The sequence below is a fragment of the Plodia interpunctella genome, chromosome 6 (assembly GCF_027563975.2).
Source record: "Plodia interpunctella isolate USDA-ARS_2022_Savannah chromosome 6, ilPloInte3.2, whole genome shotgun sequence".
In the NCBI taxonomy this organism is placed as follows: domain Eukaryota; kingdom Metazoa; phylum Arthropoda; class Insecta; order Lepidoptera; family Pyralidae; genus Plodia; species Plodia interpunctella.
Genome location: NC_071299.1, coordinates 10,364,931 through 10,391,107, shown reverse-complemented (window position 1 = coordinate 10,391,107; position 26,177 = coordinate 10,364,931). Strand labels below are relative to the sequence as shown.

Sequence of the window (26,177 nt, the reverse complement as noted above, 5' to 3'; positions counted from 1 at the left end):
TATTTGTTACAAATTCATATAAAGGTTTAAAGCATGCAGGATTGGATAAGAGTTCCTGAAGCGAGCGCGGGATTGCTTCAGAATAATTATAAATTTGTGTTAGGCGGTCGACTAACACAATTCTTTGCAAACAGAAATTGGAACATTCGTAAAACAAATGATGTAAAGTTTGATCTGCAATGTTGCAATAATTGCATATAGGAGAAGACAAAAGTTTAAGACGAAACAGATGAGAATTAAAACGACCATGGCCAAGACGAAGACGACAAACTATAGTATAGAACTTTCTACCAGCAAAATCTCTTCCTTTTACAAACCAAGGTCGACCTAATTTATTATTGATTCCCGCATACCATAAACCCTTGCAATTCAATTCCCAAGTCTCCTTCCATTGTTTGTCAAAAAGCTGTGATATATTTTGTTTTAATAAAGATAGAACATCTCCCGCTGGTAGTGAGCAAGATTTTAATTCAATGCAGTTACCATAACGCACTATAGTTTTGGCGAAATAATCTACACTTTCGTTACCCTTCACACCTATGTGTGATGGAGTCCATAGTAATATTATATCCTTATGATGATTCTGACAGAGATCATAGTACTTTTCTCTTATTTTATGTGTTATAAATGAGGTGGTAGAATCAAATTTTGGATTATTAAGCGAACTTAAAATACCCATATTATCAGTAATAATAATCCAATTATCATAGGAATGTTGAGAAATGTATTCGAGAGCTGAAAATATTCCAATTGACTCTGCCGTATAAATGGAAGCATTATTAGGGAGTCTACACCCATGACCCGTTTTGGCTTCTAAATCATAAATAGCCATTGAGACAGCTGACGTTGACGTATTCTTTGAACCGTCTGTATAAATTTGCTTGTAACCTCTGTATGATTCTAATTTGTTGTAAACATCCTCTTTAAATTCAAGAGATTTATCTATAACAATTTTAATAGGATAAAATTTGCTTTCGTAAGAACCTGAATAGCATGGCAGGATTACACTTTCATAAAGATTATTTTGAAGTTTGAATTCGACAGCTTCTTTAAGACATTCTGTTAAGTTTGAAGAAGAATTTACTAACTTAGGCATTAAGGGGTGACCTGTTGAAGAACAAATTTTGAGCAGAAATTTATAGTTAAGATAACGGAATCTTATGGCTAAAGGAGGTATGTTACATTCAACTTGCATTGAGATAATTGGCGTAGACATCATAGCACCCAAAATAATACGAAGACCTTTATTCTGAATTTTTTCCAGCTTATCTATACTTTTCTGATTAGCATAACAAAAATATGCATATTCGAAATGACTTCTAACTAGGGATTTATACAACATTAATAAAATTTTGGGGTCTGAACCCCAGTAAGTAGCAGATAATGTTTTAAGAATATTAAGAGCTCGAAGACTCCTGTTGGCTATAATATCAACATATTTATTAAAATTATTATTGTTTTGAAACATGACTCCCAGAAATTTTATTGACGAATCAGCAGGCAATAAATTACCCTCATACATTATACAAATATCCCTAACTTTAATAGATTTTTTTGAAAATACAACCACTTTACTTTTTTGTTTGCTGATGCTCAGCTGGAGATAGGTGAAATATGAGTTCAACCCAGCCAGGGCTGAATTCATCTTTCTGTTTATGTCTGACATATTATCTCCTTTGCAATATACAGCCAGGTCATCAGCAAACTGTAAATTATTGACATCCAAACCTAGATTAATATTTAAGCGATGAATATACAACACAAACAGCAAAGGACTCAAGATTCCTCCTTGACTTACACCTTTATATGAATATCTTGGTCCTATAAGATTATTATTAAACTTCACATATAATTTCCGTTCATGAAGAAAATTAAAAATCCAATTTACAATTTTTTCAGGAAGTCCCAAGCTGATTAGAGTGGCAGAAAGAACATGCAAGTTAACATTATTAAAAGCACCAACTACATCAAAGAAGACACAAGCCAGAATTTTATTGTTTGATAAGGCCTCCTGAATGTCCAAATTCAAGTGACACAGACTTTCTCGAGCTGATCGACCACGGCGAAATCCAAATTGATTATAAGGCAATAAATGGTTACTCTCTACATAAAATTCAAGACGTTGTTTTAATAACTGTTCAAAAATTTTGCCAACACATGAGGTCAAAGTAATAGGACGATAAGAGTCTGGATCATTAGGAGCTTTATCTGGTTTTAGAATTGGAATAATACAATCCATTTTCCATTGTGAAGGAATTAAGGAGTTCTGCCATAGCAAATTTAAAATTGTTAAAAATGTTTGTTTATTAGAATCATTCAACAATTTCAACATTCTGTAAGATAAATAATCTAGACCTGTTGAAGTATTTTTTCTAGAGTTAAGGGCTGATTGTAATTCTTGCATAGAAAAGTCCTTCAACAAATAAGAATTATTGGTTGTGTGAATAGAGGGAACAGTAAAATTATTTTCAACTGTATCTGGGGTGTATTTATGAAGAAAGTCAGTTACCCAATTGTATTCAGAAACAAAATTTGTGGAAGGAGAGTATGAATTGTTAATTTTTTTAATTTTCTTCCAAATTTCACTCATAGAAGATAAACGATTTAGTGAGGAACAGTATTGCAACCAACTGAATTGTCTTTCGCGTCTTAAAATAACTTTTTTAATAGCCTGAACACGTTTCAAATTAATAAAATTTTCTGTAGACGGACAAGTTTTAAATAAAATATAAGCTTTATGAACATTTTCAACTGCTTGAGAACAAATGTGATTCCACCATGGCAAAGATCTACGACTTGCATTGATGCTGGGTGCAACAGAATGTTTAGCTTTGGGAGCTGAAGCTTCAACAGTACTAGAAATTATAGAACAAAAACTATTATAAGAATTGATGGGATCCACATGATTAACATTGAAATTAGACAACAATAAATTGACCTGTGCTTCATAAGTCTTCCAATCAACCAATTTTAAATTAACATGTTTTAGCAAATTTGAAGAGTTATGAAGCATATTATTAGAATTTGGTCCTAGACACAACCTTGTTAATGTAGGTAAGTGATAACTTCCAAGTGGGTTGTCACAGACCTGCCAATCACACTGTAATACTAAACACGATGAAACCATGGTGAGATCAAGACCATTAGGTCTAGCAATATTTGAACCAATTGTAGTAGGCACATTGCTGTTTAAGAGAACCAAATTATTTTTATCTATAATATCTAGAATGTCCCTACCACGAGCATCAGTAGAATGACAACCCCAATATGGGTGATGAGCGTTAAAATCTCCTGAAAAAATAAAGGGTTTGGGTAAAGAAGAAATTAAATTATTCAATTTATTACTACAGAATCTAGGGGTGCTAATACTAGGACAATAAACACTAACTATGGTGACAGATTTACTATTTAATTGAAGAGAAATTGCCACAGTTTGTATTGAGTTATCAGATGCAATAGCAAAATTAGAGAAATGAAAAGAGTTATGAATTAAAATAGCTACCCCATTGTGATCATTGCCAGAGTCATTTCTTACAACAGAGTAGCCTTTAATATTAAATTTGTGGTGTGGTCTTAACCACGTTTCTGATATAATAGCAACATGTATATTTTGATCATATAAAAATTTCTGGAAGTCAAGTCTATTACTTAATAAGCTTTGTGCATTCCATTGACAAATATTTATTATACCTGTGAATTTTCCGAACAAACTGAATTTGTCTTAAGTATATCCTTAAGAGTGTCTGCAATAGTTTTAGTATTTACAATAGTGTTATTATTGATTTTATTGTGTGTAATCACCTTTATGATTGCTTCAGTGATGAAGCTGAGCATTTTAGTGTCAGAGAGAACAAGTTTTTGGAATTCTTGTGAATTTTTTGGATTAGTAAGTGATGGAAAGGCGTTGTTTTTCAAGGTTTCAGAATAGGATTGTGGAATAATCTTGTTTTTATTTTCAATAATTTTTTGTTTTTTTACTGGACAAGTGCCTGAAATGGCTATATGATTGCCTTTGCAATGAATACAAACTGCATTCGCTAAAGAAACATTACAATTTTTGAAGCTATGGCCTTCAGTGCAGATAGAACAACGTTCTGCATTTTTACAAAATTTGGCAAGATGGCCATAACGTAGGCACCGGAAACATTGTTTAATCGGTGGAATATATGGCAGAACAGGTACACGCCACATTTTTAAATAAACATAATCAGGTAAAGACGCACAAGATGCAAACGTAATCGCCACGGTCTGAGTGGGTTGTAAGTTATAAGATTCGCCTTCTTTTACTTTACGCATTATTCTACGAACACAAATAATTTTTTTTGTTGTAGTAGAAAGAACTTTAAAGATTGTTTTGTTTGACAAGTCTGATGGAACATTAGTTATAACACCAGTTATTTCTGTAACCGCTGCCGGAATAGAAGCAGTGATGCGATGTTCTCTATGGAAAGTAGCATTGTCCAAGAATGAATTAGCCATGTTAGGATTATCGAATACAACCCCCATTCTATATTTGTTGACTTTTTTTAAATATTTTATCCCTTTTACAAAGCGAGTGAAACTATTACTTAAATACATCATATCTCTGGAACCTATTGGGACATTTTCATCCGAGCTAGCTATGAACACGACGTGCTCATGCCCTGGACTATCTTCAGGATATCTACGACTATAATCGGCGACCCTATATGGTTTGTATTTGTCCAGTGGCGACTCTGACGCGTCAGAGTATTCTGAGTCACTATCAGAGCTCTGGATTACCGAATTGGTTTCATATTCTTGCTCCTTCTTTTTCCTCTTCTTGCCGCCCATCGCTGGAAAGGTAAAAACTTACCCCGACCTCAGCAACACTTTATACAAAACAGACTATAGAAAATATATAAATAACGAAATTATATACAAAAGGAAAGGTATTTACAACAAGATTTACAAATATATACAGATTTTGCACAAATTTAAATTTTCCCAGAAAAAAAGACCGCCGTCGCTTCCAAATTCCCGCGCTTTTTCCGCATTGAAAAGACAAAATGACACAATCGATTTTCTTAATGTGTAAACTTTCCTTTGAAAAAAAATTCGTAACATTGTCTGTGGTAGGCTATTGCTAGAATATTAAATGAAATTTCCCTTTTAGTTACAATAAACGTTATCATAAATTATAAAATTCATTGCATTAATTCGTTTGTTTTCCCTTAACTCAATTCAACATTATCAATTAACTGTTGCAAATTAAATCCACAACAATTCTGTAAACCAGAAAGCTAAAGGCAGAAGCATGTTATGTGCAAGCAAGCAAGATGTCATGTCAAAATGTTAAATTACCTACATTACGCATGACACGAGTTAAATGATACTCGGAATTTTAAACAGAGTAAGACTTCGTTATATATTTCGTTTCGCCCTTATGTGAAAGAATAATACGGATGTATGAATATTTTAGAAAATGACAAAAAGCAGTAAAAAGCGCTTATTTGTCCCCATATAGACTTTATTGTTCCGTAATTGTCTCTCATCGTGTGATTTTACAAAGCTTAATCTACTATTTGTGTTGGGTTGGCTCTAATCTAGTCTATTTCGTTTGGGTAAGTTCTCGTCTGCAGCTTATTTTTTGGGTCATATTAAATGCTGGCAACTTTAGAACCTGCCATATTTGTAGTTGCCAACTGATATATGACAAAATCTGTCAATTTCTTTCTGCCATTGTAAAATGGGCCCAGGCAGAGGGTGCTGATTAAAATTTAGCTTTTTATCTTTATTTTATTAAGATTTCTTCAAATATCAGTTCAAAATGAGCGTTTTTAAATCAGCCATGGGCTACTTTAGTTCTAGTGGTGCCAATGGTGGCAGTGATAATGATTTTGTTGGTCAGTTTGTGGAAATCGGAAACATGAAATTGAGAGTGAAAAAGGTGATAGCAGAGGGTGAGTAAAAGTTTTAATTTTGATGTTCGTTTCATATATTTTATTCAATGCATAGGGACTTTACAATATGTAAAAATATGATGCCGGGGTCTACCACAATGGACCCTAACATCATATCTTGTACTTGCATATGGGGGCGTATGGTGCGTGCATCGATGTATGCTTGCTTTCACAAAAAATGGATGTGCTTATGGTTTTTCATATTTCGTACGTATTGCTGTGGCGAGTTATTAGGTATATAATAATAATTTTATCATTTTAATAGTCTTTATTCCTATTAGCAATTACTTGATTTTTGTTGATTGCTGGAAAGTTTGATGATTCGTTATCTACGTCATTGATAATGATATATTTACAGTATGAAATTTCCTCTTACGGCTATTAGTAACAGTAGAATATAAATGTTAAATTATGGATAATGTGCAAATGCAGATAGCATTAGTACAGACACAATTATAAAATCATAATAATGAACATTTCAAACTCAAGTGTATATAATTTAGTAGTTTTTCGTTATTGTATGGGCAATAAGGTATGGTTAATTAAAATTTTTGTAAAGAAATTGGCATTTTCACATCGTAAATCCCCCACAACTTTCACTTTGTGTCACACAGGAAGCAGTGAGTTACTGTAGTGGAACTTGTCAGATACAATGGTTAATATTATGGTGATTCTTGGTGGTCTCATTATGTGTTATTTAAAACAACTTGGTTGTCTGAAAATGCTTCATTAAACTTATCAATATCATAATGTTTTTTTTTCTTATTATTAAATAAAGGAAATATTTAAACAAACAATGAAGGAAACTTAGATAAATATACAAAGTTATTGATTGAAAAGCTTAGAAAATGTATGTCTATTTTCAACATAAAGTGTAAAGGTAGTAGGAAAAACTGTTGGGCACAATGTACTAACTTCTATTTAGAAGATACTTGCAATAATATAGGTTTGTTTGATTTTCAAATGAAAATAAATCAACTGACATAAGATGAATAACACCGTTTTCATCATAATTTTAGTTTTATTAATTATGTCAGCTTTTATTTTAACATTTTATAATTTGCAGGTGGTTTTGCATTTGTATTTGTTGCTCAAGACGTGTCCTCTGGAACAGAGTACGCCCTTAAAAGGCTAATGGCAGCTGACGAGCAAGCTAACAAGAATATAATTCAAGAGATTAGCATATTAAAGAAGTTGTCTGGTCACCCTAATATAATTAAATATATAGCTGCTTCCTTTATTGATAAAGCTAAGACTGCCCATGGAATGGGAGAATATTTGTTGTTAACGGACCTCTGCACGGGAGGTAGTCTTATGGAGGCGTTGCAGAATAGAGGCCAGGCTTTCCCTCTGCAGACTATACTAAGGGTGTTCTACCAAATGTGCCGGGCTGTGCAACATATGCACGCTCAAGTGCCTCCGATAGCCCATCGTGATCTCAAACTAGAAAATTTCTTAATATCCAATGAAGGTAAGTGATACATTTTACTTTACATCATAAGTAACTATACATTAGAAAGGCTAAATTTTTGTTAATATCTTTGGATAGTGTTTATAGAATCCATGTTTCTTTCCACATTATTTTTTGCAAACTTTTTCCCTTTTTTTTCTTTATGGTTGTCTTATGTCTGGCAATTTTTGCAGTGCAAATATTTGTACTGCAAAAATTGCCACCTGGGTTCTATAAAATTAATTCAATATGTGTTACATAAGTTATGGTCTAGGTAAACGGGAAGCCCTCTATAGGTTTCGATTCCCTTGTGAAATCGCAAAATAAGTTTGTACATCTGTTATAAAATTCAAATTGAGGCAAGAGGTCCTAGAAAAAAGTTCTTGACTATGTGTACAATGAAATTTTTTGGATTGATAATTTTCTTTCATAATACATGCATAACATATAACTCTTCAAAATTGGATGCCTACTTGTAATATTATCTACTTTATAAATGTAGTTTTACGCATCATGCCGACTGCAGAATCAGACTATCGTAAGTCTACTAAAGAATCCATATGAATGTCAAGGATTAGGCTATTAGTGCCCTAATAGTTAACGTTTTCGTGGTTATGGTCAACGGCGCGCCTATTCTTTACTCATCCGTTTTCCTAGTTTCTTCCGCAGCTATAAGGCGTTTTCCGGAGACGAGAGAGATTTTAAAATTCAATTTTAATCTTATGACTATGATTAGTTGTATTAGATGAGAAATGGACATTGCTAATGAAAATATGGTCACTCACGAGAGGATTTGATCTTGATTTCTTCATTCGTACGGACTGTTCTTATTTCATAGACCTCCGTGGCATATTGGTCACCACGCCCGTCCGCTATGCGGAAGTCCTGGGTTCGGATCCCCAACGCGGGATTTTTCTGTTCTGAATGAAGAATAAATCGGTCAAACCAACCATGATTGGTTGGTTTAACCGATATATTTAAAAATGTCTTCTATGACACTGAAACTATAGTCGACTTTTCCGTTGATAATCACCCGTATTCTCATTAGCAATTACTGTGATTGTTTATCTGTGATGTTGTTTGCCAGGTACAATCAAACTATGCGACTTCGGGTCAGCCACAACCGACATCTACTCCCCGAATCCCTCGTGGAGCGCTAATCAAAGGAACATGTTAGAGGAGAATGTAAGTTTATCAGTTTGTGTCAATTTTTCACGTCAAGTTTTAAGTGACCATTAAAAAAATAACATTGAAGATTATTGGCATGGTTGGGTTTTTTGGTCAGAGGCTCAACATTACAGTGCAAATACTGCGAGCCCTTTGGGCATTTTGCCGCAGTACAACGCGCTTGATGGGCTATATAATTTGTAATATATGAAGTTGCTGGCATCTTATCTCGTTTCAATTCTCGTTTCAATTTTTAAAACTTTCAAATAAAAAAAAAACTAGATGAAAATTGGTACAGCTGTCAGGCCGTTACGATGTGACACACACACACACACACGTTAAACTAGTAACTCCATTCCGTAGTATGGGGTTAAAAATACATATGGTCGACATCAAAGAAATTAATCTGCTACATAAAATAGAAAATTAATTTCGAAAATTACAACAAAACAAAGGAGTTACAACCGTTACAATGTTTCACATGAATATTTTGTAATAGTATTCTAATTATGTTTGATGGTAATATAACATCTGTAAATTATCAAATTTACAGGTGTTTGCACGTATTTTTCCGTACGTTTCGGCGTAGCTTGCTATAATTTTTCAAGCTTTCATATGTTTTTATTTAACCTGCTGCCCTGCCTCGACCGTTTCTATCGAATCTCGCAAATTCAATCTAATTTACTTCCACTTGTTCTGTGAGTTCTTGAGTTGAAGTTGTCTACGTCGTCTCAGTTTCCATGACGATGCGTTAGATATACATGACCTGATGGTGCACTAATGGTCGTCTCTCAAAGAAGGGACTCCTTGTCTGTAGCCATACGGTACAATGCAACATGATCTCAATGACTTAACACTTCTCTCAAAGAGAAAGGTTTTCTAAAAAAACTTATATATAATAGCTTCATTATATTAGTTAGTTGTTTATTGATCTATTTAGACACACTAATTCAGACGGATACGGACGCGAATCAATATACAATGCTTAGTTTGTAATGTGAGCTTTGTATCAACGCAAGGAATGACCAGCAACGTATATCGAATTATATGGTTCTATTTTTTTTGCCAATAACAAAAGTCTTAAGATTTAAAATAAAAATTGTGTGATTAATTGTGTCTACGTAGTGACAAATGGAGTGTTGGAAGTCCGTTGGAAGTCAGTTGGAAGTCTCAATTATTATATCATCAAGTGACCTGAGTGTGTTTGCCGTTATACCACAAAAATATTTGTGCAAATACTGGACATTTTTATGTATCTTTCGATTTTTTTTTCGTAGATTCTCAAATATCAACAGTCTTTTTGTCTCACGAATATTATGAAGTCTGGATGTGAGTGGAGGATGTTTATTACTCAATCAAGTCAAAATTAACTTGACGGATTTCGATGAAATTTTAAACGTGCGCAGAATATAATGTGAATTATAACATATTTTTTTTTTATCGCGAAACCGAGGCGCAGCTTTCAAAATATAAACAGCCCAAATCCATTTCAGTTGGCGCAATTCACAACACCAATGTACCGCGCGCCAGAGCTCCTAGACACGTGGGACAACCGCAAGATCGATCACGCTGTTGACGTGTGGGCGTTGGGCTGCGTATTATATACTCTGTGCTTCATGCAACATCCGTTTGAAGACTCGGCCAAGCTGGCCATTCTCAACGGGAACTACAACCTGAATCCGAATGATCAGAAAAATAAATGCTTCCACGAGATTATACGTAAGTGCTACTTTATTTTGTTTAACTGCTAGATTTGCGGCTGGATCTGCATTAAAATGCGGCTAGCGTGCCAATAAAACTTGCCTAGCGTGTCAGTAAAACTTGCCGGAAGTAATGGCGATTTGTCAATTCTTTTATTCATTTGTTAACAGTTTGCCTGTTGATTTGTTTGTCAATTGTGAACAGGCTGTTTTGTCCCTATTTCTTTAGTAGTTTGATGGGCATTTTCTAGTTGGCCTGCCTTTTGAAACCTCTGAAAAAAGTAATGAGATAGTCTTAGGATTAAGAACAGCAGACCATAAGTTATCTATAAAACGCTGAGTGTGTGAATTCGGTGGCCTAGTGGTCGTCATGACCGCTAAATCGGTGGTCCCGCGGATTCGATCTCTGGACAGGTCAAGATATGTGTTAGTAGTTGACCTGCGCCTTATGTAGTGTATTATAAACATGTAGTAACGTGGTGTAAGAATCTCATAACACAAGAGTTGAAAGTTAGTACAAGTTCTGAAGAGTTTGTTTCGTGCGAGGTCTAATAAAAATATCATTCTTATTATTTAATTGACAACACGTGATAAGATGTGTTTGTCCTCAGATGGCTGCCTAACAGTGAACCCCGAGGAGCGGCTGACGATAAACAGCGTGCTGGAGCGACTGGCGGCCATTGCGGAGTCCAACAATGTCAACCTCAAGCAACCACTCAAATTTGAGCGTAAAAAAGTTGAACAATCCGTGGCCACTAGCTCGCCAGGTAACAAGAAGTCAAGTAAATATTACACTACCATATCCTAAGATACTAGATCCGCGCGGGAAATCTTCGTATTTGTGATAAAGTTGTTAAAATACCCGCGAAAATGATAAACAACGCGCGCGTACCTCCCCCCCCCCCCACGGCGAAAAAGCGTTATGTTATTTTTGAATTTCGAATTTTCGAGCTAAAAATGGTCAAGTATTATTTGACTTTTTACACTCAAATTTTTATTTTCTTCCGCATTATTTGTTTCGGACTGAGTTCCTTTTTAGATAGAGAGGTTATTTTTGTGAAAAATTTTAACATTCCAATGTTGATTTATCGCCAAATCGAACGTCAACCAAAGGTAAGGCAATGTTGAATGAATTGTTCCAATAAGGTAGTATAGCGTTTATTTGACTTTCGTATTTATTATTATCATATAGCGGTATTTCAAAATTAATATTTCGTTGCTTCGAAGCTGAAGTGCTCATGTTAGTTAATTTAGATTTTGTATATATTTTTTTTTTAATCCCAAAGTGAATACGCTCAGTGAAATTAATTCATCAGTGCAATACTTTAGCAAACTTTAATCACACGTATTTAAAAAATACAAAAAATATATGACAGCTTTAACTTTATACAAAGTCTGATAAGGAAAGGCAAAGTCATTAATTAGGACAGTAAGATAATTAAAAATGACTTTATGAGTAGAGTTGTCAAAAAAATTTAATCACAAAATGTTTATTACCAAAAAGTCATAATTATGCATTTCTAAAGTGCATATTACTAGCTTCTAATAGTGTTAGGTACTTGTCGCTAGCTAAGTATAGTTCACAAATGTATATTTTAGGAGATTTTTGTTGAAACATTCCTGTTCGCAACGTTTAAACCCATTTTTCTAAATATTTTATATGTATCATAGGCGTCTACATAAAGGTATGTGCGTTCTCAGAGGCACTACAGTATTTTCTGAATATACCTACTCTCAATGTAGATTTATTAACAAATTTTTTATCACAACTAACTTGTGGGATAATTTCTTGTTGTATACTAACAGTTGGGTGCAAGGAGCTTATTAAAAATGGATTTTTCGAGATGTGCAAAATTGTAAATATTTTTTTTTCATTCGATTTTTTTTTAAACACAGAAGTATTATTGCCAGTTTTTAATTGAAAAATCATAACCCTCCTTTTCGCTTCGCCGTTGTGTAAATAGTGATAAATACTGATCGCCATAGATCGCTTATATATTTTATCAATTTCGAAAAGTCCATAGACTAAAACTCCTTGGGTAGCTTGGTGGAAGCGCACGGTTGAAGATAAAATTTTTGGCCTTCAATAGTTTAAAATAAAAATATTTAATTCGGACGACTGTGTACAGCTAGTCTTCGGCTTAACAGTGTGGTAGTATATTGAGATGTTGATATAACTGTCTTAGATCAGTCCTTCCCTGACAATATAAGGTGTTACGAGGTACAAGTATTAAAGTTAGTCTAGATTATATTATAAGGTCTTGACCGCAGCGGTTATGTGGTCTTGGCGCGTATGACGTGCGTTGTAGTATTTTTATCACCTATGTTATAAGTTTAACCTTCTGGGGTATCAAATATATGTTTTTTGACGTGACAACGTCTTAAATTAGGTTGCGGCTGGGAGTCACTTATGAAAAAGTGTAACGCCCGGTAACGTTACGATGAGTCACCGTGGGAGAGAGACGCAAGGCATTCGGCGGGCCTCTCTCTCGTTCGTATATTCTACCGAGAAAAAGACGTTGTCACGTAAAATCTTCGCCCGTAAAACCGACTTTACAGGCAACCATTTTTTTTTTGTGCATATGCTGAACTACTAACTATAACCAATAGATTTCTTTCGTCTTTACATTAATTTACTCTCTCATTGGGCAAATTCAATTTTATACATGAAAATTAAAAAGTAAAAAATGTAAAATTAGGCTTTATGCTGTCGACGAGCGTAATATTTACGTCGTTTCTGCAAAATCAAGCATTTTGATCAAACTTTGATAAGTAAGTATAAACTCCTGGGTGAATTTTCGAGCGTTTTATCCTTCTTAAAATTTTAACAAAGACAAGAAACTTTTTACAATTCTAATTTAAACATTATAATCTGTGTTGGGGGTAGTGTAAAATAACATTTGATTTTTTAGATTTTAGAATGGTTCTTTATTTTGAAGGAGGATAATGACGGCGTTCAAAACGCCCGAAACTTCACCTTCCTATAGTATGATCATGCGATACTAAACACTACATCTACGCAGATCATACAGCTTCTCGCCCACGTCGAATACCGCTGTGGTCAAGCATAAATGTAATAATTATTTCCATTCCTTGTCTTATTTAACCAGTATCACTTCACTTGGCTAACTGAATTAGCCGCGCCGTACGAAAGTAAACCAATAAGATTATTTTGTTAAATGACTCAACAGTATGGTGACTGAGGTGCGATCGAAATAAATTGTAAAGAAAAATGAGGGTTTTACAAAAAATATATATTCTTAATTTACCTTTTTTTTGGTAAACACTTGGTTTATACTTTATTCATAGCCATTTAATCTTTTTAAGTCAACTTTTCATCTTAATTTTTTTTTAAATAATTTATTTCAATTGGTACTGGCCAGTCATAAAAGTCACCGTCTCATGTATAGCTTTGAATCCATGTAGATATAATGTCATTATTGTTTTGTGCATATAATTTAGGTTTGATGTCGGAGCTTAGATAAATAAATGAGTATATTCTTCACAGTTTTACTTTGTTTTTATTTCATACGCATTTCGAGTCTGCACACTGTATAATACATGGCCTAATTTGGAAATGGGATTTTTAAAAGGTAATTTCTTTTTTATTCTAACATTCAGCATTTTGTGTGATTTGTAACAATGTGTGTTTAATCAGCACCTAAATGACGCTATTTTGTGACTAATTTAAATTTTCTGCTTGTGTTCAGTCTTATATTACCTAGGAAAATTTTTGTAGACCTTTCATTATTTATTGTGAGGGTATGAACCTCACAATAAATAATGATGTCCTTACGCTTACACTGATGATATGATCATAAAGGGTTGATAGTAATGTTGAAGGTTGAACATTGGAAACAACCGAATAGAGTTAATTATAATGAATGACATAGTCTAGTAGTAAATATGCATTAAAAGCATATTGTGTATATTCCGTGTTCCGTATAATAATATACTAAGTACAAATTTTGATTCAGTCAATATTAATGTGAAGCAATAATGCAATTAAGTGTTACATTAATCGATAAAACTAATCCATTCCTTGTTTTTACGAATTTTATTTTATTTAGTTGAAAAATAAATCTATTCATTTATTTACAAGAAATCTATGGTTATTGTATGAAAATTAATATATTTATACATTTTCATACAATGGCCATAGATTTCTTGTTTTGACGTTAAAATTGTCGTGATTTATCTTTCTGGCAACTACCCAATATTAACAAAAAGCCATTGAAAAGACCAAAGCATAATGTGATCAAATGATGTATATATTACTAGATGTTGCCCGGGGCTTCGCTCCCGTGGTAATTTTGAGATAAAGTATAGCCTATAGCAATATTGGATAATGTACCTTTCTAATGGTGAAAGAATTTTTGAAATCGGTTCGGTAGTTTCGGAGATTACCCGCCTCAAACATACAAACTCACAAACGCTTATCTCTTTATGATAATAGTATAGATTAACGTCGTCTCTTCTTAGATTTTTTTTCTGCTTTAGTTACACTTACACTAAATCTTGAGTGCCCTGTAAGTGCCCAGCACTTACGGTCACGAATTGTTTAAAGTTTTTCTAATATATTTTTTGTATATTCCGGATGGTCTATTGATCATGTCCGATGTACAAAAAATTCTCAAATCGTCTGTATACAGACGCGGTCTGGGATACACTTTACAGTTTAATTATATCCTTCTAGCCTTGAGTAAGACTAAGGAAAACAGAAAATGATAAATCCCTCGAAGTATTTTGAAACGGGTACGACATAAAAAAAAATACAAAAGAAAATATTTTTTTTATTATTTTGTAGGGGGGGTACTGTATCTCAAAATGTAAAAACTGAATCTTTAAAATCCCACTTCAACGGTTTTTACATGTTAATAAAAATAATTTTGCAACATATGTAAATACTAGAGAATGAATTAATAATAAAATATAATAACACATTTTCACAAAGGCGTAGTTGTATAAAAACGAGTTAATTCATTGCAGCGCTAACCTTGGATGCGTGTTCTAATTCAGTGTTCATATTTGTAAAGACCCTTATACACACTTCATTTTAATTTATAGCAGGCTCTTTCACTCATAGTTATGTATAATAGCTCTATTTCACTCTCGGCCATTTTATATTATATTCAAAATAATGCTTTATTGGTATACATAGAAAATAATAGTATTTATTGATTGCACACACACGCATACACACACACACACATAGTATTTATTGATTGCACACACACACACATCAATACACTTATAAATCAAACTTTTTCATACAATGAAATACAAAAAGTAAATATAACAATTTGGCTTTTGTTATTAACTGTTAATCTAATTTAAATTGACACTAATACTAGATGCCTTTATGTTTTTAGTAAATAAATATGCTGAGATTAAATATTGCAATTGATTGAGTAGGTAGAATAACTACAAATTTGTTATATAATTTCTTTCAAAGTTTTGGAACGATATTATAAGTATAATAAGTTTTTTTTATCCCGGAAATACTGAACGTTCTGATTTTAATTAATAATTTAAATTTATTTCCTGGAAATATTGTTAATAAATATTTTAATTTTGAAATATTCATCCTGCAATACCTTATTGTTGTTTTTTAACGTTAAAAATGTTTTGTACACATTTGCCTATAAACTGCACCAAGGTACTAATATAATTAAAAAAATATAATTGAAATAATAAATTTAAATTTCATGAATATATTCAATAAAAATTTAAGACATCTAATTATCATGTTATTGAAATTAATGTCAGCATTCTTTGAATTTAACTTTTTTTTTCGAATTTGTGTCGACGTACAAATTTTCTGAATTAATATAAGTTTACATTTGTGCACGTCGACTTTCTGAATGAACAGTGGTATCTTTGCCCTATTTATTACGGTAGCTCATATTTATAGGCACTCTGTTATCACATCTAGTATCTTGTGACTCGATAATTGGTACTCATAGGAATTTTACTGATTGACGCTTAAATACTTATCAGAAATAGAAAACTAGGATCTATATGTCGTACATATATTGAAACTAGTGATAAATCAATACATGTAAGAAACGTAAAATAATAAGTTGATTTTTTATTTTTTTTTTAAATATCAATTACTAACATCAGAAAATATTTATTTTTAAATAACACAGGCCGAATGAAACATAACAATCGTTCATCTATGGTCTTAAATATACTTAAGTTTAAGCGGGGTATATACCTTACCTACTTACTATTACAATTAAATTGTTTTGTGTCAAACACGAGTCTGTGGTGACCAACGTACACGAAATATGATTTTCTATATGATGAATAAGAATTTTCATAAAGATCTGTACAAAATTTAATCAAGATGTTTGCTAATATGTATAGGAAATCGATTTGTTTCATAATAACTCCCTTAACTGGAATTATCTTTTGTGAATTTAAATGATAAATGTAACTTTATATATTTTTTCACCGTTATAGCGTGTGAAAAAATAAATGCACTTAAATTATGTGAATTTAATCAGGCGTGTGTTTCGAACTGTGTTTATAATGATTTTACGAAAATAGAACATTTCGTCAATTATTTAATATTGATATATTTCCAATATGAACGATTGTAGTATAATTCTTTACGAACACATTTGCATGCTCCGTTTTTTTTTTTCGATGTAGATTCAATGCTTCATTTTTGTTTCATTCGAATGATCATAACTCATCGCATGTCAGTGTATGCGTTATAGAATGAAAACCTACGCCTTATATCATTACAGTAAATTATCTAAAAACCCTTATTATTTGCAGCCAAGCTAATTTATAGGCGATAATTATTTTTATTTAGCTTTTTATTTAAGGGTTCCACTTTGTTCTTCTAAAAAAAAAATTAATCAAACAATGTTTTGTTGAGTTATCATAAAAAAATTTAAAAGGGACCTATATAGTATTAAAATTGCCAATATTAATAGCCTAAAGATAGCCTGGTCGAAATAAAAATAAACACTGATGTTGGAAAATATCTTAATTGAATTATAATTATAAATTGACACAATACGGTCACGACCACTATTATATTGTTACTTGAAAAAGGTTATACGAGTCTACACGACTCAAAAGGTAGAAAAACACTCTTATAATGCAGATCACCGCTTAAATACTAAATTTTAAACAGATTTTATACTGAAAATACTAGTCGTTGAACATACTGCCTTTAGAAGTAATGTCCCGATATTGTTGAAAGTTAGTAGTAAATTTTGAACATATGAACAAAACATTTCCAACAGTTCTTATTTAATAGTGACAACTTGTTCAATGCCGAGGAGTTGTTAATCACAAAATGCAATCACATAAGGCGTAGGTCCGCCACAGTTATACTGTATTATATACATATCACGTTTTTTTTTTCTCATTTTAGGTGTATTCAACTTTTTCGGGTGCCCAATAGTATTCTCGTTTAAATGACGCATGCGACCAGCCCCCGCCCCGCACCCCGCCCGCTTCCTAATTCGGACATGCTCGCAATGATGAGTATTTTGCCTTTATTTTATTGTTCGTAATGTATTTAGAGCCTTAACCTATTCACTCGTTTACATGGATTTAGGTTCACTAACGCCCGATTTCGATAGTGATATACGCGACGCATACATTTTCCGTCGCAGTCGAAGTGTGCGAAATTTTGTACTATCTCATTATCAAATGACAATAACAGATATAACATGATGGTAATGGATGTCTGTGTAACATTGATTTTAAAAGTTTGCTTGTTTAACTATGAAGTTGATGTCCTATGCTATGTAATTGCAATTTATTTATATGTTACAATATGCTATTTTATAGCAAATGTTTCGTGATATGATGCACTTCTTTAGCAAATTATTCATATCATAAAAATCTTACATAAACCTTATTTAACAGTTTATGTACACAAGAGTTGCAAGAAAGAGACAGAGAGTAAATAGGAAAACTAGATATACTTTCAAAACAGTGAAAAAATTTTACCAAATCGTGTTTTTAATTGTAATTTACTAAGTCCACGTAAACGAGACTTGTCGCTAAGAATGTCTTAGCTTTCCTATGTTCTTGTTATTATTTATAATTTATTGAAGTGGGCAGAGATTTTAGCTTTGACCAGGTGATTGACCACGTGATTTGATTTTGTTATAGTTTTAAGAAGAATATATTTCAAAATTTGTTTTTTTTATTTTTTTAAATTGTTGAGTATTTAAAGAACGTTGTCTGGACAATGCAAAATTTATGCTCACATTTTTTTTTTACTATGGCTTAGTGCTAGGTACACTCGAAGTACTAAATCAGCAACCGTACCAACAGTATTCACAGCACTCGACAAAGATAATAGACACAACAATTTTTCAACACAAGTTCTATACAATTTTTCATAAAAGCTTCATCGAAATATATGTTTAAATGTTTTAAAATTAATACTTAGTTCGCTTCGTTAAAGACAATGGACGAATGGTCTCGCCTATGAACCGAAAAGTTCCAGATCCGAATCGTATTCGTGTCACGTGAATTTGTATACCCACCAATGTATATCGAAATGACTTAGATAGTTTTATTAAATGACTTAAAATATCTAGGTCTTCCCGGTTGTGTCGCCTGTGGCTGCCTGGGTCAGAGTAAAAAATATTTTTTTTAAGATTCGACTGTGATTTATATTGAAACGGCCGTCTTTCAGAAATCAACACTCTTTGAGAATGCTACTATTGCCTATCAGCTGACACGACTATGTGTCTTTAGTCGCCTCGTACGACGTCTACGGGAGAATATGAAGTGATCTTATTTGTAGGGTGAACCCACATATACGGAACATACAGGACCTGGGTCTACGGGGATCGAACTTGGGTCCAGTATGATGATCATTAAGTTACAGAGATGGTCGAAATTAAAAAAAAGCCAATAGCAAACCATCCAATACTTCGTCTAAGCAATCAAATATGTGTGTGCTTTGAGTGTGATGAATTCCACATCGTGGCCACGACCCTCATAACGCTTTATGAGCGATTAATAGACACTATTTATAGCACCTAAATAGTGATAAATTCAAATCGAAACATCAGAGCTCGTCTATTATTTTTTTCTTTTTTGTTCATCTATGCTTGTGTGACCTCGTACAATATATCGAATTAAAAAAAATGTATAGCGTTCCCTAATTGATGGTCTAGACGAATCTAAATTGATACGTCATTATGGGATGTCGTGTTGCTTCTTTGCTCATTTCGTGTGTGCCTAGCATTGAATATAAACCTAAGTATATATAAATATTCATATGTAAACTTGTTGTATAAACGGTCTATACACCAATTTTAAAGGACAATAAAGACGATATGCAGGGAAATTATTCCATTGTTCAGTTTTGTACATTCCATTTCTATAACTCAGCATATGGATTCTTTTAAATTAAACTTTATTATGTATTATTTTGTATATTAATACAAGGAAAAATATTGTACACTATGCTTTGATGCAAGCTGTATAATATTGTGTCTACAATTAACTTCTGTCATGTATGTACCTTTTTGTTTCTCTTACTACGAACGCGTACTTTTTGACCATTCTTGACCATTTTTGACATGTCTTTCTATATCGTGAATATACAGACATACAGACATAATTACAAATGAAAAATATTGTTTTGTAATTTTTTGGATAAAACAAATGAAAATTATTGATAACGTTTTTTAAACAAATCTCATTGTAATCTCCTTTTCGTAATAAGAAATCTTTTGAGATAACATAATTAATTTACATTATCATAATACAGAACAAGGTACTTAATTCAAGTATTATATATTAACTTATATACTTTTAAAAAGTATAGTATTCCACTCCAGATGCTTACGTACAAAGTGATGTGAATTATTCACATCATAGTATTAATTTAGTTACCATATTGTTATTAAATATTAATTGTATTAATCAAATTTTAATATTTTACCATATTTCTACTATTATAGAATTTTAGTGCATTAATTGGCAGATTTTAGCTTTAGAAACAGACAAATAATACGGCTCTTAAAAGTTTAATTATTATAGCCCGATCGCAATTTCATTATTTAAAGTTTTTAAATCAATGATTGTTACAAACTGGCTATTTATACAATAAATCAAAAACGTAATAACAAAAAATATATATAATATAATCGAGCAACTAAAAATAATACAAATACAATTTCACAATCGGCAACAATAAACATTTGAAAAAGTCATAATATTTTCCCTTATTATAACAATTACTAGTTGTTTCCTAATTAGTCCGTCTGTAACAATGATTAAATTGTATCGTATTGTGACTTGAGTTATATCAAAATATCACCAGCAGTAGGTGGTTTTTATTACATTATTTAATGATAGACAGTTTGTAAGAACATAAAATTATAGGCTTTCTTTGTACCCTACGGATACGGAACCTTGAAAATAGATCTCGTCTCAGATTACTTTCACAGATAATTAACAGACACGAAGAACTACAAAGCCGGAGAGCGACTTGTGTTTTTAATTAATGATATTGACAGACAAAGAGGGAAAATATTATTAGGAATATTTCCCGAAATTATATTAAATATCGAGCTTTTGACTTATAGCATTATAACTACCACGAATTTTCAGAATTTCACCCCCCTCTTTTCGACAGAATATACAGATATTTAAATTAAGATGGGATTTATTAAGTTACGCGGTGCTTTTTTCATATTTTTAAGTAATATTCCCACGTAATTATTTTATTTATATGCTTCGATTTAAAACGAACGTTAAGAATCTAAAAAAAAATCCTTATAATTTTTTCGACTGTTTTTATTTAATTTTATATTTTATTAATAATTGTGTAGTTTTAAGTCACAGTATTTATTTATTTATTGTAATTGTTGCCTTAATGATATAGCATTGTGATATATCGAGATATCGGTAATATTTATATCGATTTCTTTGTTATTTTTTTAATATTTTAAAATCATGAAGCATATTCTTTCCATCACAATTTTTAGCAAATTAGAAATATATATTTGTTATATAATTTATAGACGGGCAATGTTTTTACTATTATCGATTTAAGATGAATATGTAAGATAATTGATTTTAAAAATAAATAGCGAGTAATTAATGCCGTTGTTTTTATAATTAACTTTAAGTACCTATTCTTCTCCTTCTTTTCTTGTCGATGGAAATGGCCTTCTGAACTAAATGATCAAGTCAGTATTTACACATATGGAAATTAATATTTAGTTTTTTTTTAAATTTCAATAATTCAATATTGTCATATAACATTTTAAGGTTAATTTGATAATTATACAGGCGTTAACAAATAATTTAGTCAGAGACTAAGCAAAAAAAGTCTGTCGAAAAAGTGATGAAAATAAATGAGGTTGTCCTATTGGCTGGCAACACTGGCTGTTTATCAACCAATCTTGACCATTCTATTTGGTATTGCTATCGCAAAAAAAGTTGTTCGTTTAAAAACCTTTTTTTCTTCACATTCTTGACAGACTGTACACTTATACTTTTCAATTGAATTGAGTAATCTTCGTATCATGCACCACTGTTGAAGATGAGGAAGGCTTGAAGAATATTCAGCTGTATGGTGAATCGGTCACTAACCTTTATTTTTTTAACCATTCCTTTTTTTAGTTATAATAGAAAGGATATCTAAGTAATATGAACAAAATTTGACATTGCAGTATTTTTTAAATATATCAATACAGAATAGGAAGCTTATAATATTAATTAAGACTGCTTCGCCCGGGGTGCATTGTATGTATTCGAATTTTTTTATTCCACCATAATATCAGATAATAATGTGTATTGTATAATTTTGCTGGCTACACACATCGGCGCGGCGAACTCGAATAGATCGCCGACTCGAGTTTATATTGAGTAGTTTGTATGTGACCAATTTTTTAACGCAAGTGAAACCCGCAATGTACCTGTAAACAGCCAAGTTTGGCGAACTTTTAGCCGTTAGTGTATAAAGCCGGGATTAGATTCATTACAGTACTCTAGATAACATATCCTATGTGACGTCATTATAAAACCAACATATTACGGATTATATAAGTGCTCTAATAAGTTGCAAACTGAAAATTACAATGTTGATCAATATGATAGTGTGTTAACAATATTTTGAAGGGATTTTGAAATATGATCACAAAAATCCAAAAAATACTAAAACATAGTACATTATATGCAGAAGCATCGAATACATTAAAAAAAAAACAAATTCATTTACAAATATAGTTGTGAATATAGCTGCAGATTTCAAGGTCGAAAATTAATTGTGTTTATTGCTAACTTCACAGCTGTCAACAAAAAAAAAACTGATAAATAACAAATTGACGACTGTAAAGGTAATATATTTTAAAACTATTTAGGTTTAGGTACAATCAAATTCAATTCACTTACGTTTTAGTAGTAGGGATCATCTTGCAGTAAACCGACTTTGGTTGAAATTTCGATGAATTATATCTATCTAACAGAACTTAGATAAACTTCCACGCAACATCTCAAAGTATTTTTTTTACATTACCGCACCGTTCACTCCCGGCATGATTGTGTTCATGAGATTTAAGTATTTTCTAAAAATAAAAAATCACTGTATTGCCCCACATTTGGTATTAAAATACTTTAACATGTTATAATATTTATTTTAGTTTTAGAGATAAATTTTGTAATAACAAGGTGATAAAGGAATGTCTCAGCTTCTGTTATCTTATAATTTGTTGGAGATAGAGAGAGGTGTTTGAGAGAGACACTGGTTTTCAGACACCCCTGTCCCTGAGATTTTTGTGCGGGATGTGTTTTCTGTAGACATATTAAGAGAGTTAGAGAGAATTTAGAATTACATTACGAATGATGAAACATCTGAGCAGTGAACAATGTAGGTATTATCCTGTCCTGTTATAATAGTTACGAGCTCCGAACCATAATATATTTTCTCTTTTTTCAGCTGTCAAAGATCCGGCGCCGATCAGCCAAGAGGTGCCCAACTCTCGGCCGCCCGAGCCCGCGAGGCCCCCCCCGCCGTCGCGCCCCCCTCCCGCGGCGCCCCACGTCCCGCAACACCCCCCCTCGGCCCATGCGAACTCTGGTGGCCTTTTCTCGTCCATCAAAGGGGGTGCTGGCAGCTTCCTTAGGAATTTGAAGGATACTTCGTCGAAAGTTATGCAGACTGTGCAACAGTAAGAATATTTTTATATGTATTTATATGTTTCCAACAGTGTATTTCTCAACTTCGCGTGTTCTCAAATACATCCTTGGCCTATGTTGCCTAGAAGCCCGGAAGGCTTCGGGATCCCGGGCTCGTCAGCTCACAAAATAAACCTTAAATTTTGATGATTCGACAGTGATTTTGCGATCGGTTTCCCGCTTGACGTTGACCCTCTTTGGGAATGCTGTTGTTGTATAATTATTTATTTATTTTTATTAATACTTTAGTCGCCTCATACGACTATGATAGGCCAGGAGCGATAAAATGTTCCAAACCAATATTTAACTATGTATTTGTAATATTTAACTCTGATTGATGTAATGCAATAAACTCCTATGAAAATATGAAACAAACATTATTATGTTTGAATTTTTAAATCTGACGTTTTAAGCACAATATTTAAAACCCAGATATCACTGAGTTATGTGCGTGCAAATTTTATGTATTATCAGGTTGTTTCTGTCTAATATACATAGCGAGAGAGAGACAGCAAAAGAGTTTGGAATGTTATTATTTCGTAAAATTTCTAACGTTAAAGCTTTGTTCGCAGGTCGATAGCTAGAACAGATTTGGACATAAGTTACATAACAAGCCGTATCATCGTGATGCCTTACCCCTCGGAAGGACTGGAGAGCGCATATAAAACTAATCATATCGATGATGTTAGGGTATGTAAATGAACAAAGATAAAGATTATTTATTTGCACTATTACATGAGTTTAAATTTTTTTACAATGTGTTGTTAAAAGAAAAACTTAATCCTAAATTTTCACCGTCCACGGCTACATAAAGGTAAGTAAGGTTATTTACAAAAAAAAAAAAAAACATTTTTGACTCAAGTTTTTATTGTTGTCTAAGAGATCTTATTCCATTCAATGTGTGACGAAAAAATCTTGTCCGTATAGTTAACGGTTGAGCGTGTTCCCACGTCTAGAGCAGTCTTCTCTAGGAGCATTGGAGACAGTTAATTTTACCGTAAAGTCCAAGTAACATTTTGTCACCAGGGTTTCTTAGAAAGTCGTCACCCAGGTGGCAAATACTGCGTGTACAACTTGTGTCGCGGGTCGCGCACGCTGCTGGGCAAACCCGGCGCGGGCGCGGACGCGGGGCGCGCGCTGTGGCCCACCGCTGGGCTCCGGGCGCCGCTGCTGGCGCCGCTTTATTCCTTGCTACAGAATTTGTATCTATATCTCGGGAAGGATGATAGAAGCGCCCTTGTTTTGACCTGTCAGGTAGGTATTTACTGGTACTGGTCGGTTTTTACTGGTACTTTATTATAGAGAGGCGCGTCGTGTGGCCCACTGCTGGGCACACCGCCGTTTTACTCGGTCAATATTTGGATTCCAAATGTCATCAAAATCAGTCCAGCAGTTTAGCCGTGAAAGCGTGACAGACTAAAAGACCGAAACACTTTCGCATTTATAATACTGGTATGGGAGTACGTATAATTACTTCAATTATAGCTTTTGACCGCGGCTTCGCCCGCTAATTTCGAGCGTCCGCTCATAATTTATTATTGTCAATATATCGGGTCCTAAGAAACGTATCGCTATGAAATTTAAACCAAATTTTAAGTTGGATTATCTGCTATACAACTGTGAAAACCATATCGTATTAAATCCAGTAGTGTTTGCGTATTTTCAATTCTAGTTAAATGTAATTGGTATATTATAGGACGGCAAATCAATGTCCTGCGTGGTGCTATGCGGGCTGCTTCTGTACGCCAAACTGGTCACCGTTCCAGAGGACGCTCTACAGATATTCGCGGTCAAGCGGTCACCCATCCACATTGCGCCCAGTCAGCTGCGATACCTCTATTATCTTAGTAATATTGTCAGGTTAGTTTAACTGTAGTTTAAGATTAGTGTACTGTATAATTTGGCTACTATCGAAAAGTTATTCGATAGACTATTGATGGTTCAAGCTAAAGCAAGTTTATCGATAGTATAGAACAATTAATAGTATCGATCGATTGTTTTAGATTATCGATAGTTAGAAGGATACTAATAGTATAAAATATAATCAATACCATGGATTTCTCATTCTATGGTACTATCGATAATTTCGGAATTATTAATTAGCGGGCCCTGGGCTTCGATACTCAACGGCTGAGGAAGTAACCTAGACATTGTTTTGCTGTAGGCCCGAACCAGTCCTGCCGCACTTTAGACCGGTGACGCTGGTTTCTCTCACCATACAACCGGTACCACTTTTCACCAAAGCGAGGTAAATTTACAGTTTGCTAATATCTATTGGGTACAATGACTGGTATGAATGAATGATATGAATCTTTTGTTTCGCTTACACAAACTTGTTTTGTCTAGTGGTATCTTAGCGCTCTGTCAGACAGACAGACAGAGCGCTAACATCTTTTGTTCCTCATCGTGTTTTACAAGCCTATCATGTCGGCTTGTATGAGACAGATCGGGAAGTTATAACATTCTATCCCTTGTCTTGCGACTATCTGCCGTTAGATGGCGGTAAGTAGTCGTAAAAGTCATGTCAGATGCCTTTAGGCGATTTGAATAAAATCTGACACCGGTGTTAGCTATGACACACTCGATATGATGATGATCTTTTGTCTTTAGTGTTGTTTTTCTATTTTGTGTTTCGGAAATTGCCAATTAGCTATTCGACTGGGTAAAAAATAAAATGTATATAGTGACATTTAATTATCGTAAATTAAAGTGAAAGATTAATAAGAAAGAAAGAAAAATAAATATTTTCTTTCGCAATTG

The 26,177-nt window shown here is 33.1% G+C and overlaps 1 protein-coding gene and 1 long non-coding RNA gene across 3 annotated transcripts in view; both read left to right on the top strand.

Moving 5' to 3' along the window:
• Positions 1-339: 339 nt before the first annotated feature.
• On the top strand, positions 340-2,118 carry LOC135309735 (uncharacterized). The gene is made up of 2 exons (XR_010369921.1): positions 340-1,173; positions 1,900-2,118. It is a non-coding gene; the product is annotated as an uncharacterized LOC135309735 (long non-coding RNA).
• A 3,564-nt stretch (positions 2,119-5,682) lies between these two features.
• Positions 5,683-26,177, top strand: part of aux (auxilin) — a 31,532-nt gene continuing 11,037 nt past the window's right edge. For both annotated transcript variants that reach the window (XM_053747000.2, XM_053746999.2), the window contains exons 1-10: positions 5,683-5,921; positions 6,988-7,392; positions 8,459-8,556; positions 10,032-10,257; positions 10,850-11,005; positions 23,179-23,410; positions 23,990-24,107; positions 24,444-24,671; positions 25,114-25,277; positions 25,582-25,665. In XM_053747000.2, the coding sequence (XP_053602975.1) occupies positions 5,789-5,921; positions 6,988-7,392; positions 8,459-8,556; positions 10,032-10,257; positions 10,850-11,005; positions 23,179-23,410; positions 23,990-24,107; positions 24,444-24,671; positions 25,114-25,277; positions 25,582-25,665 (1,844 nt within the window). In that variant the 5' untranslated portion in view covers positions 5,683-5,788. The remainder of the gene's footprint in view (positions 5,922-6,987; positions 7,393-8,458; positions 8,557-10,031; positions 10,258-10,849; positions 11,006-23,178; positions 23,411-23,989; positions 24,108-24,443; positions 24,672-25,113; positions 25,278-25,581; positions 25,666-26,177) is intronic.